The 9,927-nt window shown below is 60.0% G+C and overlaps 2 protein-coding genes across 5 annotated transcripts in view; one reads left to right on the plus strand and one right to left on the minus strand.

The window, feature by feature from the left end:
• Positions 1-244: 244 nt before the first annotated feature.
• PLEKHB1 (pleckstrin homology domain containing B1) lies at positions 245-6,372 on the minus strand. Of its 2 annotated transcripts, none has more exons than XM_064643934.1 (7): positions 6,272-6,372; positions 5,070-5,132; positions 4,467-4,619; positions 3,558-3,660; positions 2,698-2,737; positions 1,635-1,740; positions 245-1,545 (listed from the first exon to the last, which is right to left on the minus strand). In XM_064643934.1, exons 2-7 carry the CDS (start codon positions 5,104-5,106, stop codon positions 1,409-1,411), a joined length of 576 nt encoding a protein of 191 aa, XP_064500004.1. In that variant the 5' UTR covers positions 5,107-5,132; positions 6,272-6,372; the 3' UTR covers positions 245-1,408. The 2 variants fall into 2 exon arrangements, with proteins under 2 accessions (XP_064500004.1, XP_064500005.1); XM_064643935.1 differs by having other exon boundaries at positions 5,070-5,129; positions 6,272-6,313.
• Positions 6,373-9,133: 2,761 nt separating this feature from the next.
• The window catches only part of FAM168A (family with sequence similarity 168 member A), a 78,949-nt gene continuing 78,155 nt past the window's right edge, over positions 9,134-9,927 (plus strand). For 2 of the 3 annotated variants that reach the window (XM_064643938.1, XM_064643937.1), the window contains exon 1: positions 9,135-9,273. The gene's annotated coding sequence lies outside the window, so the exon portion shown is untranslated. Of the gene's footprint in view, positions 9,274-9,927 lie in introns of all 3 variants that reach the window. The other variant, XM_064643939.1, reaches the window with a different exon arrangement.

Here is a 9,927-nt window from a genome sequence, read left to right on the forward strand (position 1 = left end):
TCAGAGGCTGGGGTGGGATCCCTGGGGATGCTCCAGCCCCGCTCCTGTGAGGAGCTGAGGCATTTTGGAGCCTTCCCACTGCCCTCGGGGCTCCCAGCTGGAAAGGGAGGGAGGTAAAGGGGTGCAGGAGGAGACAGGGGAGCTGGTGCTGTGCAGCTCTTGAGGGGGACACAACCCTCCCCACCCTCTGGAATGGCCCAGGCTGAGCAGCCCCTCCTCCACCTCACTCACCACAGGCCAGGGCTGGTTTTTCGCTGCCTTTATTAGACCGCACAGGAGGCTGTGTTTTTATTCCCTTCCCGGGAGCAGATGCAGCAGGAGGGAGGCAGGGAAGGCAGGAGAGGATGAGGATGTGCGTGGGGATATCCCAAACCCCCTCGGTGCAGGGATGAGCTGATCCAGGGCTTTACTGGCAGAGCTGGGTGCTGGTGTCACTGGTGGTTCTTTATCCAGCTGTGGGGTCTGTTTGTAATTCCTACATTTGTTTAATGTCAGTGCTGTCTCCAGGATAAAACCTTGGTTGTAAGGGTGATGCTCAGCAGCTGCTCCTCATCCCCTTCCTGTGCCATTCCCTGTGCTGCCCAAAAAACCCAGGAGCTGCTGCTTGTCCCCAGGCCTGACCATGTGTGTCCCCTCTATCCCAAATCCCAGCTGAGAAGTTCCTGGCTTGGCTGCCAGGAAGGATCCTGGTCCCCAGGGAGAGCTGCCCTTCTCCCCCTCCTAAAAATCAGGGTGCTGCGTGTCCCTCCCACTTGGCTAGGATATTCCCTGGGCTCTTCCCAGCTCAGTTCCCAGGAGTTTAACTCCAGTTCCTGGGGGTTTTGCACCATTTCTCCAGCTTGGCCAGGCCCAGGGGACTGGTGTGGTGCTAGAAAGGGGTGGGAATCCTGCAAAGGTTTTCATCCTCCTTAATCCTTTACCCCTCTCTTGAGCATCCCTGTGGTTGCCCCTTGTGTCAACTCCTGCTCCAGTGCTGGAGCCTCTCCCAGAAAAAGCCCCTAAAAAGCCTCTTCATGGAGCTCACCCAGCCAAAAAGAAATCCAGCCACTTCCCCCAAATTAACTCCCCCTTGCTCCCAAATCCAGGTATTTGTGCAGCCAGCTCCCTCTAGAGATTCGGGGTGAGGAACTGCACCCCCCCCTCTGCCGACAGCCCCGGCAGCTCCCAGGCCCTTTCCCGCTGGGAATCGGATGCTGTGGAGTTCTGGGGTGGGTTTCAGGGGGTCTCTGAAGCATGGAGGGGGTTATTCAATGCAGAAGCTGGGGCTGGCGGGAGGGTGGGTGTGGGGTCTCTGCCCCCAGGGTTTTGGGGGGGGGCTCAGGGCAGGTTCCAAGCCAGGGGTGAGTTAAACTGGGCTGGGGGTGCTGCGACCTGGTTAGGGGGGCCGTGCCCCAGTTTGGGGGGGCTCCTAAAACCAGCAGGGCATCCACATGAAGGAGCCCAGGGCGGCGCCGGTGGCCGCCCCCGCCAGCAGCCCCAGTGCCATCTGGTCCCCGGACACGCGGTAGGGATCCTCCCGCACGATCACGTGGGTCACCCCGGGACCTGCCAGGGAAAACAGGGAGGAAGGGGGGTGAGCCAGGGGGGCACCGCCCTCCTGGCACCCCCCCAGTGCCACCAGCAGGGCCACCCACCTCCGTACTGGTGGCCGTAGTGGCCTGAGCTGATGTAGGCGGCCTGGTGCGAGTCCAGCGGCACCGTCTGGTAATAGTCGTCGTCGTAGGGGTCGTACACGTGCACCTGGGGCAGCAGGGGGTCAGCAGGGGGGCTCGGGGGGCTGTGCCCCCCTGTCACCCCGGGGGGGACGGGGACGGGGACGGGGCCGCTTGGGGACCCTTGTGCTGCTGCCGGGGGATCCGGAGGGGCTGAAGGGCCGGGGCAGCCTGGGCTCAGCATCGGCATCGTCTGCCCCTGCTCAGCCACCCTGGGTCTGCTACCCCTCACTCTGACCCTGCCCTGGCACCTTAGCGGTGTCCCTGTCACCCTAGTGGTGTCCCTGTCACCTTAACTGTGTTCCACCAACTCAGCCCTGCCCCCATTCCTCTTAACAGTGTCCCTGTCACCTTACCTGTGTCCCTGTCACCTTGCTGATGTCCCTGTCACTTTAACTTTGCTCCCATTCCCTTTAAGAGTGTCCCTATCACCTTAACTGTGTCCTACCACCCCAACTCTGCCCCCGCTCCCCTTAATGGTGTCCCACTCCCTTTAACTGTGTCCTGTCACCTCAACACTGCTCCCATTCCTCTTAATGGTGTTTCTGTCACCTCAGCTGTGTCCCTGTCACTCAGTGGTGTCCTACCAGCTTAACTCTGCCCCCATTCCCCTTAGTGATGTCCTGTTCCCCGTAGCTGTGTCCCTGTCACCTCAACTCTGCTCCCGTTCCCCTTAATTGTGTCCCCATAGCCCTGTGTCCCCTGCCACCTTAACTCTGCCCTGTCACCCCCCCTGCACTGCACAGAGTCCCCTCGGCTCTGTCCCCTCCCACCAGTGGTGGCATCCAAAACTTCCCCCCTTCTCCCCTGTGGCTCCAGGGACTTCCCTCCCTGTGCCCCCCTGTGCATGAGGGGTCTCGAGGAGCCCCCCAAGCTCTGGGTCAGCCCTGGGTGAGGGCTGGGGTTGGGGTAACCTGCCCCCCTCCATCCCAAATCCCAAATCCCAGGGTGGGATGTGCCCGTGCTCTGGGGCACAAAGCCTCACCGGGGTGGATTTAGCCTCCAGCACAGCCATCTTCCAAGCACTGCAACAAAACAAAGGGACTTGGATTTGGGGGTGCTGGGGGTGGGAATTGTCCCTATTCCTCCCCTGGGGACCTGGATGTGGCACTAATCCCTAATTCCCTGTTGAAGAGTGCTGGGATAACAGGTGAGGATGGGAAGGTGCCAGGAGGTGCCAAACACCACAGGGCAGTTCCCGGGAATGGGCTCAGCTAAAACCAGGGGAGGCAGGAATATGGCATCCAAATTTAGGGGGAAAAGCAGGTAATGGGAGAATTTCCATCCAACTGGGGCCAAACTCAGTTAATCAAGCTCAGCTTGGCCATGGCTGAACTGTCCCTCCATCCCAGCTCAGCTGAAGCTTTCCCACTTTTAATTTTTTACAATTAAAAAAAGCTTTTATTAAAAAAAGCCCAGTTTTATAAAAATAAATTTTTAACCTTATTTCCAATTTTTTTTTTAGAAATCGAGAGAAGGGGAGCAGTGCTAAAAACAGGGGTTTGCCTAAAGCCAGAGGGGACTTCACATTCCCACTATTTATCCCTATTAACCAATGGAAACCCTTTTCCAGGGATCCTGTCGGGCCAAGAGGGGATTTGTGATCCATGAGGAAATCCCACCCCACAGGGGACGGACTGCTTAAAAACAGCTGCTTCTGCCTCGGGATTATCCAGCGGGAAACCCAAACCTCCTCCTGCGCCTTTTGCCCCGTGAGTGGGTTTGAGGGAACAGGGGCTCTGGGAGGGGGTTTAGCCACGGGTGGGACGTGGTGGGAGCGGCACAGGGCTCTTCCCATGCTGGGATAATCGGGATGAGAAGGGCCCCGAGGGGGTGGCAGCTTACACGGCGTCGTCCTGGCTCTCAGCGCACAGCGTGGTCTTGGAGCCGTCCCGCAGCACCACGGTCAGGAGGCATTCCCGGCTCCTCCCCTCGGGAGGCTGCACGTCTGGGAATGTGAGGGCAGGGATCAGTCTCAGCTGAGACCTAAGACCCTCCCTGTCCGCCCTTGGGCTCCAAATCCCCCTGGCACAAGAGCTGATGGATGCAGCGTTAAATAACTGCACTGGGGGATTCATTTGGGCTCTGTCGGGATCCTAAAGGTTAAAAGGAACACGAGGATTGGGCTGGTGGGCAGAAACCTCCACCCCCAGGGCAGAAAGGATGTGGAGGGGCAAGAAATCGCCAAAAATGTGCCCGAGCTGCATCTGCTTTGAACTGGCCAGAGTGCACCCAGCAGGAACGGGAGACGCTCCTCACTGGATTTGCACCACGAGCTCCAGCAGGAACAAAACCTTAAATCCACAAGGCTCCTGTGCCTTGCCCTGTTTTCCAGGCTCAGCAGGACCCTTGGGGTGAGCACACAAAGCTTTGGGATTGTGCTCCCACGGCAGCTCCAGCCCCAGAAAGGCTCTTTGTGCAGCAGCCGTGGGCTGTGGGGCCCAGCCAAGCCGGGCTTTGTTCTCCCTGTTTGTGCGAGACGGAGACGGATGAGTCAGGAACGTGGGATCATGTTTTCAACAAGCACAAACCAGAAGGAGAGTCCCTCCTTCCTTCCCTCCTTCCTTATGGAAAAGCAATGGGAGAGAAGATGCAATGAGCATCTCCTGGGGGATGGCTTGGGAAAGGAGTGAATGAGGCAGCCCGGGTTAATTTTGGGGTATCCTGGATGTGCACGGGCAGAGCAGGATTTGGAAGGGTCACAGCCACCTGGAGAGCCCTGGGATGGGGTTGGGAATGTGGGGCTTGGCTCACCCTTGCACTCCCGGCCGATCCGGACATCCCGGCAGCTGTACTTGATGTGGATCCGGCCGTCCATGTCCCGCTGTGTCTCATCGTGGTAGTAAACCAGGCTGCCATCCAGGTACAGCACAAACCAGTTCCTCTTCCAGCGGCGCAGGATGGAGCCTGGTGGCACGGGGAGGAGGTGAAGGACCCCGGTGATCCCGCTGGGACACAACCAACTCGCTCACAAGACCCCCGTGCCATCCCCCGGACTCGCAGCCAGATCCCTCCAGCTCCCGCAAGCCGCTGGACACCTGTGCCTGGCACGGGCATCCAGGGCACCGTGACCAGGTGGCTTTGAATTTCAAGGGGCTGCCAAAAAAGCCATCAGGGCATCTTGGAGCTGCCCGGGAAGGGCTCCAGCCCCGGACACGGAGCCGTGTGTCTGTTCCCGTGGCAGCGGCCGCTCTCCCCGCTTACGTAAATCCCACAATCTCCCTGCCGTGGATTAACTGCCCAGGTCGGGGCTCCTCGTGTCCCCCCACTCCCTGCCTCTTCCCAGTATCCCAGAACCTCTCCTGGTTTTTTTTCAGGGAGGGCTCCCAGCCTGGAAAGCCGAAGGCTCGCACTTACTCTGCCGCCAAAGCCAACCGCTCTTCACCAGCGCCATGGCTGCCCGAGGGTGTCCCGGATCCGCTGGCACGGGAAAAATAACGGGGTTAAAACAGCAGCTCCTGCCTCTCCCCCCGGCTCTCACCTTCCTCCAGCCTCCGGGAGGGAAGTGGGGTGGGGATTCACTCTTGTTGCTCCTGGTTTTTTTGGGGGATGAGCTCAGCGCGCGGGTTAATCGGGGTTAGACAGACGCGGGATTTCGTCATGTGGGAAACGTCGCGAAGGCAGGAGGAGGAACTCCAGCCACCTTGCTCTCTGCCTCTAATCCCATTGGGATTTAGGGATTATCAGCCCGTGGAGGTAAGTGGAGAAATCCGGGCCGTGGATGCAAACAGGCAGTGGCTCCCCACGGCCCCAGTAACTTTCCATGGGCAACGACACCTGCACTTGTTTGTTTTCCCTGCCTGGGTGGAAATTAGTCCATAATAAGGCCATGAAGTCATCACTCCCCAGGTCCCCAAGCAGAGCCAGCACCCCAGGGACAGGCAAGAGCTGTTCCCTGGCCATGCCTTCCCCTCCCATCCACCACTCAGCTGGGAATCCCAGTGCTGGGAGCTCAGTGCTCCGGGATGGCCTCCAGGACCGCCTGGCTGGATCCCCACCGGGTCTGGGGGCACAGGAAGGCACAGCCTCCCTTTCCCACTCCCCCCCTGTAACTCTGGGTTACCCAACACCTGAATCTCTGAGTATCCACATCCCCAGGAAGTTTGCAGCCTGGCACCGTCACCCCTCCCTGCCCACATTCCTGGGAGCTCACAGCCCATGGATACACCTCCATCCCCTGGCACCCTCCCCTAGGTCTCCCCCTCCCTCTCATCCCTATCCCGCCCTCATCCTGCTCTACTTGCAGCCCCTTGGAGCCCACATCCCACCTCCCCTGGCACCTTTTCCCCCTGTACCCCCACCCCGCAGTACTGGCACCCCCTGGCACTCCCACCGCCCCGGTAATTCCCATCCCGGTACTTCCCATCTCTGGTACCCCCCATCGCCAGTATCCCCATCCGTGGTACCCCGTCCGCGGTACCTCCACCCCTATATCCCCATCCCTGGTATCCCCATCCCGGGTATCCCCATCCCGGGTATCCCCATCCCAAGTATCCCCATCCCAAGTATCCCCATCCCCGGTCCCCCTACGCCCGCGGAGCTCCCCGCGCATCCCTCACCGGGCGGAGGCGTTGGATCTCCGCTGCGGGATGCGCTGCGCTCCGCTCCCGCCGCCCGGCCCTTCCCGCCCGCGCGGATCGCCGGGAGCTGTAGTCCAGGACCAGCATCCCAAAGCGCCGGCCAAGCGGGAAAAGTGCCGCTTCCCAGCGGTTTATCCCGGAAAAACCGGCGCGCGCTGCCCTGCGCGGCGGGGACGGTGCCACCGGGGATGCGCGTGGTGGATCCAGCACCTCCCATCCCCTCAAATCTTGTCTTTTCCTCGGGAGCCGGGGCACATCCAGGGATGTGGGTGCCCTCAGGAGGGGGATCAGCCCAAACGGGAGCCCCAAAGCCATGGACGGGGTGCCCGGGGGGAGGGCTCCTGCCCCACGCAGAATGGGAATGGGGAGAGGAGATGCTCGGGGGATGCAGGATTTCCCTCCGGAGCTGGGAATGGCTCTGAGGAGGCGTCTCCTGCCGTGAAGCACAAGTTGGGAACAACCCAACATTTTAAGTACCAGAGTGCTCATCTGAGTTAAATTCCCAAGTGGAGGGAACAATCCTCAGGGCCAAAATCAAGGCCTTCTGCTGGAATTAAAACCATCCTGAGCTCTGGAGATGAACGGGGTCAAGTCACACCTGCCCAAAGGGCTGGAAAAGCTCCTGGAATTACACATTGTTGGAACCCTCCACCCTGCTCTGGACAGCAGAGGCATTCCCAGGGAAACACACAGGCATTTCTGGGAGCAGGCAGGATCTCTGTGGGGACAGGGATGTGCTTCTATCGGGAAAGGCCTGTGGTGGAAGTCCAGAGTCTCCCCCAAAAGCTGTCCAGGAAACAGCACATTTCCTACAGCTCCACTCACGTGCTGGGAACAGGCCTGGAATACCTCATGGAGCAGAATTCCCAGTGTCCAGCTGCTGTTCTTTGCCTTCAAACACAAGTCAGGTGCAGTCAAGGCTGGGCTTTATAAAGGTGTTTATTAAGTACATGGCAGCCCTTAATATATATGAACCCCCCCAATAATATGAAACAATACATGAAAAATTCTATTCCAGCAGTTTTTTCCATGGAAAGCCCTTTCCTCTCCTCTCCCTCCAGCACCAGCTTGGCAGAAGGAATTAAATTAATCCAGCAGGGCTGGATGATCCCAAAGGAGTTACATTGGGATCCCCCCCATCAGCCAGGGCACACCCACAGCCTGGTGTGTCCTTCCACACCTGGTTATCCAGCTGCAAAACATCCTGGGGGTGCTGAATATTCCCAGAATCCGGGACATTATTTGGAAATCAGGTGCTGGATGTTTTGTCCTGCAATGAATGTGTAAAAAAAGTTCCCTTAGAAAGGGATGGGGATGGATATTTGGATTTACCCTGGTTATTCACAGGGATTGGGCTGCCCAGTTTGGCATAAATTTATCTCCAAGATTTTCCATCAGTTTTCCTCTTGGTGTGGGATTTGGGGGCCTGGTTTATTAATTTTTTTTTTGTAAACTGTGGGGGTTTTTTTCATTAAATAGAATAAATTTGTGGTCCTCAGGGTGGAAAAGGTGATCCAAGGAGCCAGGAGGTTCTTTCCAGCCGGTGGAAGAAAGGAGAGGATTCCATGGGGGAACACACCTGGCCCCTCGCTCAGGAGAGCCAAATCTGGGATTCTCCCCCATTTTCCAAAGCAATTGGATGCTGTTTAATAAAAAAGGCTGACTTTGGCACCTCCAGTTTGTCTTTCCTCCAGCTGGGCTCGTGCCCTGGTTGGGTTCTCCAGGATTTTGGGCAGGAAACAAAGGAATTTTGAAACTCTTCCCACATCCCAGGGAAACAGGGTCTCCCTGTGGATTCTCCCTGACTCCTGGGGACAGAAGTTCTGGGAGTTCAGAGCCAAACCTGGGGAGCAACATCCAACACTTGCTATTCCTCTCAGTCCCACATTCCTGCCGGAGGGACCTTGTCACCCCTGCCCAATTCCCTGATCCCCCAGAGAGCTGTTCCACGTCCATTGCTGGGGAAACAACGTATCCAGTGGGAATCTGCACCAAAAAAAAAAGCAAAATACTTCAGACAGCAGCAAGTTTCGAGGCGTTAAAGGGAGATATGCAAGGACAGAGCCTTGTCCGTGTCAGTCCTGGGTGGAGACCCACGGGAATTCTTCATCTCTTTCCCAAAATACTCCTTTTCCCTGCTCTAAACAGGGGCAGGGGCTGGTTTTGGGGTGAGGGGCTGGTTTGGGATGAGAAGGTGGTTTGGAATGAGGGGCTGGGTTTGGGATTTGAGGGGCTGAGTTTGGGGTATGAGGGAATGGTTTGGAGGATGAGAGGCTGTCTTGAGGAGCTAGTTTTGGGGTGAAGGGCTGGTTTGGGATTTGAGGGGCTGTTTTGAGGAGCTGTTTTGGGGTCAGAAGGCGGGGACAGACCTCCACGATGGCGCGGGGGGGGGTGGGTGGGGTGTCGATGTGCGGGTAAGGCCGGGCCCCGCCGCTCCCCACTCCCCTCCGGCTGCCGTCCCGCAGCCCTGCCTGGCCGGGCGAACCGTGGAGAGTCCCCCGGAGCCATGTCCCGATCCCAGATCCCCCGCGGAATCCCCCTTTGGCACCGCCCGACCCACGGCCTTCTCGCTCCGCGCAGCCGCCGCGGACTACAAACTCCCGCCATGCCTCACCGAACTACAGCTCCCATCGTGCCTTGCGGCGCGCCCGCCGCACTTACAATTCCCGGCACGCCTCGCGCCCGCCCGGGCCCTGCCGCCGTCTCTTTCCCTCCGCCTGCCGCGCGACTACGCTACCCGTCATGCTTCGCGCGGAGCGGCGGCCGGCGGCCGCTGCGGCGGCGCGCGGGGCATGCCGGGAGCTGTAGTCCCCGCGGGGCAAAGGCTGTAACGGTCCCGCTGGTGGTACTGCCCCCCCCCCCCCTCCCTCCCCCCTTTCCCATTCCCGGCTGGCGGCTGCGGGAGCAGCGGGAAGAGGAGGAGGAGGAAAGGGAGAGGTGCTGTACCGGCACAGGGGCCGCCGCCGCCCGAGCAGCCGCAGGTGAGACGAGGGGAAGCGGCGGGGGGACACCCCCGGGTGACAGAGGCGGGGTCGGGGAAGGGTGTTGAGTGCGGGGTCCCCCCGACCCCCGTCGGGGATGGGGAGGAGGATGGGGAGCATCCCCCCCTCCCGCGGGGTGCGGGGGAAGGGGGAGCAGAGCCCTAGGGGGGGGCGAGACACAGCTCCGGGATTGTCGCTCCCCCCGCAGAGCCCGTGTCCCCCGGGGCTGAGTGTGTCCCCCCCGGGGCTGTGTGTGTGTCCCCCCCGGGGCTGTGTGTGTGTCCCCCCGGGGCTGTGTGTGTGGTCCCCCCGGGGCTGTGTGTGTGTCCCCCCGGGGCTGTGTGTGTGTCCCCCCGAGGCTGAGTGTGTGTCCCCCCCGGGGCTGAGTGTGTGTCCCCCCCGGGGCTGTGTGTGTGTCCCCCCGGGCTGTGTGTGTGTCCCCCCCGGGGCTGTGTGTGTGTCCCCCCCGGGGCTGAGTGTGTGTCCCCCCCGGGGCTGTGTGTGTGTCCCCCCGGGGCTGTGTGTGTGTCCCCCCCGGGGCTGTGTGTGTGTCCCCCCCGGGGCTGTGTGTGTGTCCCCCCCGGGCTGAGTGTGTGTCCCCCCCGGGGCTGAGTGTGTGTCCCCCCCGGGGCTGTGTGTGTGTGTCCCCCCGGA

This window comes from Pseudopipra pipra, chromosome 2 (assembly GCF_036250125.1).
Source record: "Pseudopipra pipra isolate bDixPip1 chromosome 2, bDixPip1.hap1, whole genome shotgun sequence".
NCBI classification, from domain to species: Eukaryota; Metazoa; Chordata; class Aves; order Passeriformes; family Pipridae; genus Pseudopipra; species Pseudopipra pipra.

Excerpts from the sequence above, each read along its gene's own strand:
- PLEKHB1 (XM_064643934.1), bottom strand. The coding sequence starts at position 5,106 with ATGGCGCTGGTGAAGAGCGGTTGGCTTTGGCGGCAGA. Across the intron at positions 4,620-5,069 it reads CGGTTGGCTTTGGCGGCAGA|GCTCCATCCTGCGCCGCTGG; the intron begins GTAAGTGCGAGC and ends CCGTGCCACCAG. Across the intron at positions 1,546-1,634 it reads CTACGGCCACCAGTACGGAG|GTCCCGGGGTGACCCACGTG; the intron begins GTGGGTGGCCCT and ends TTTCCCTGGCAG.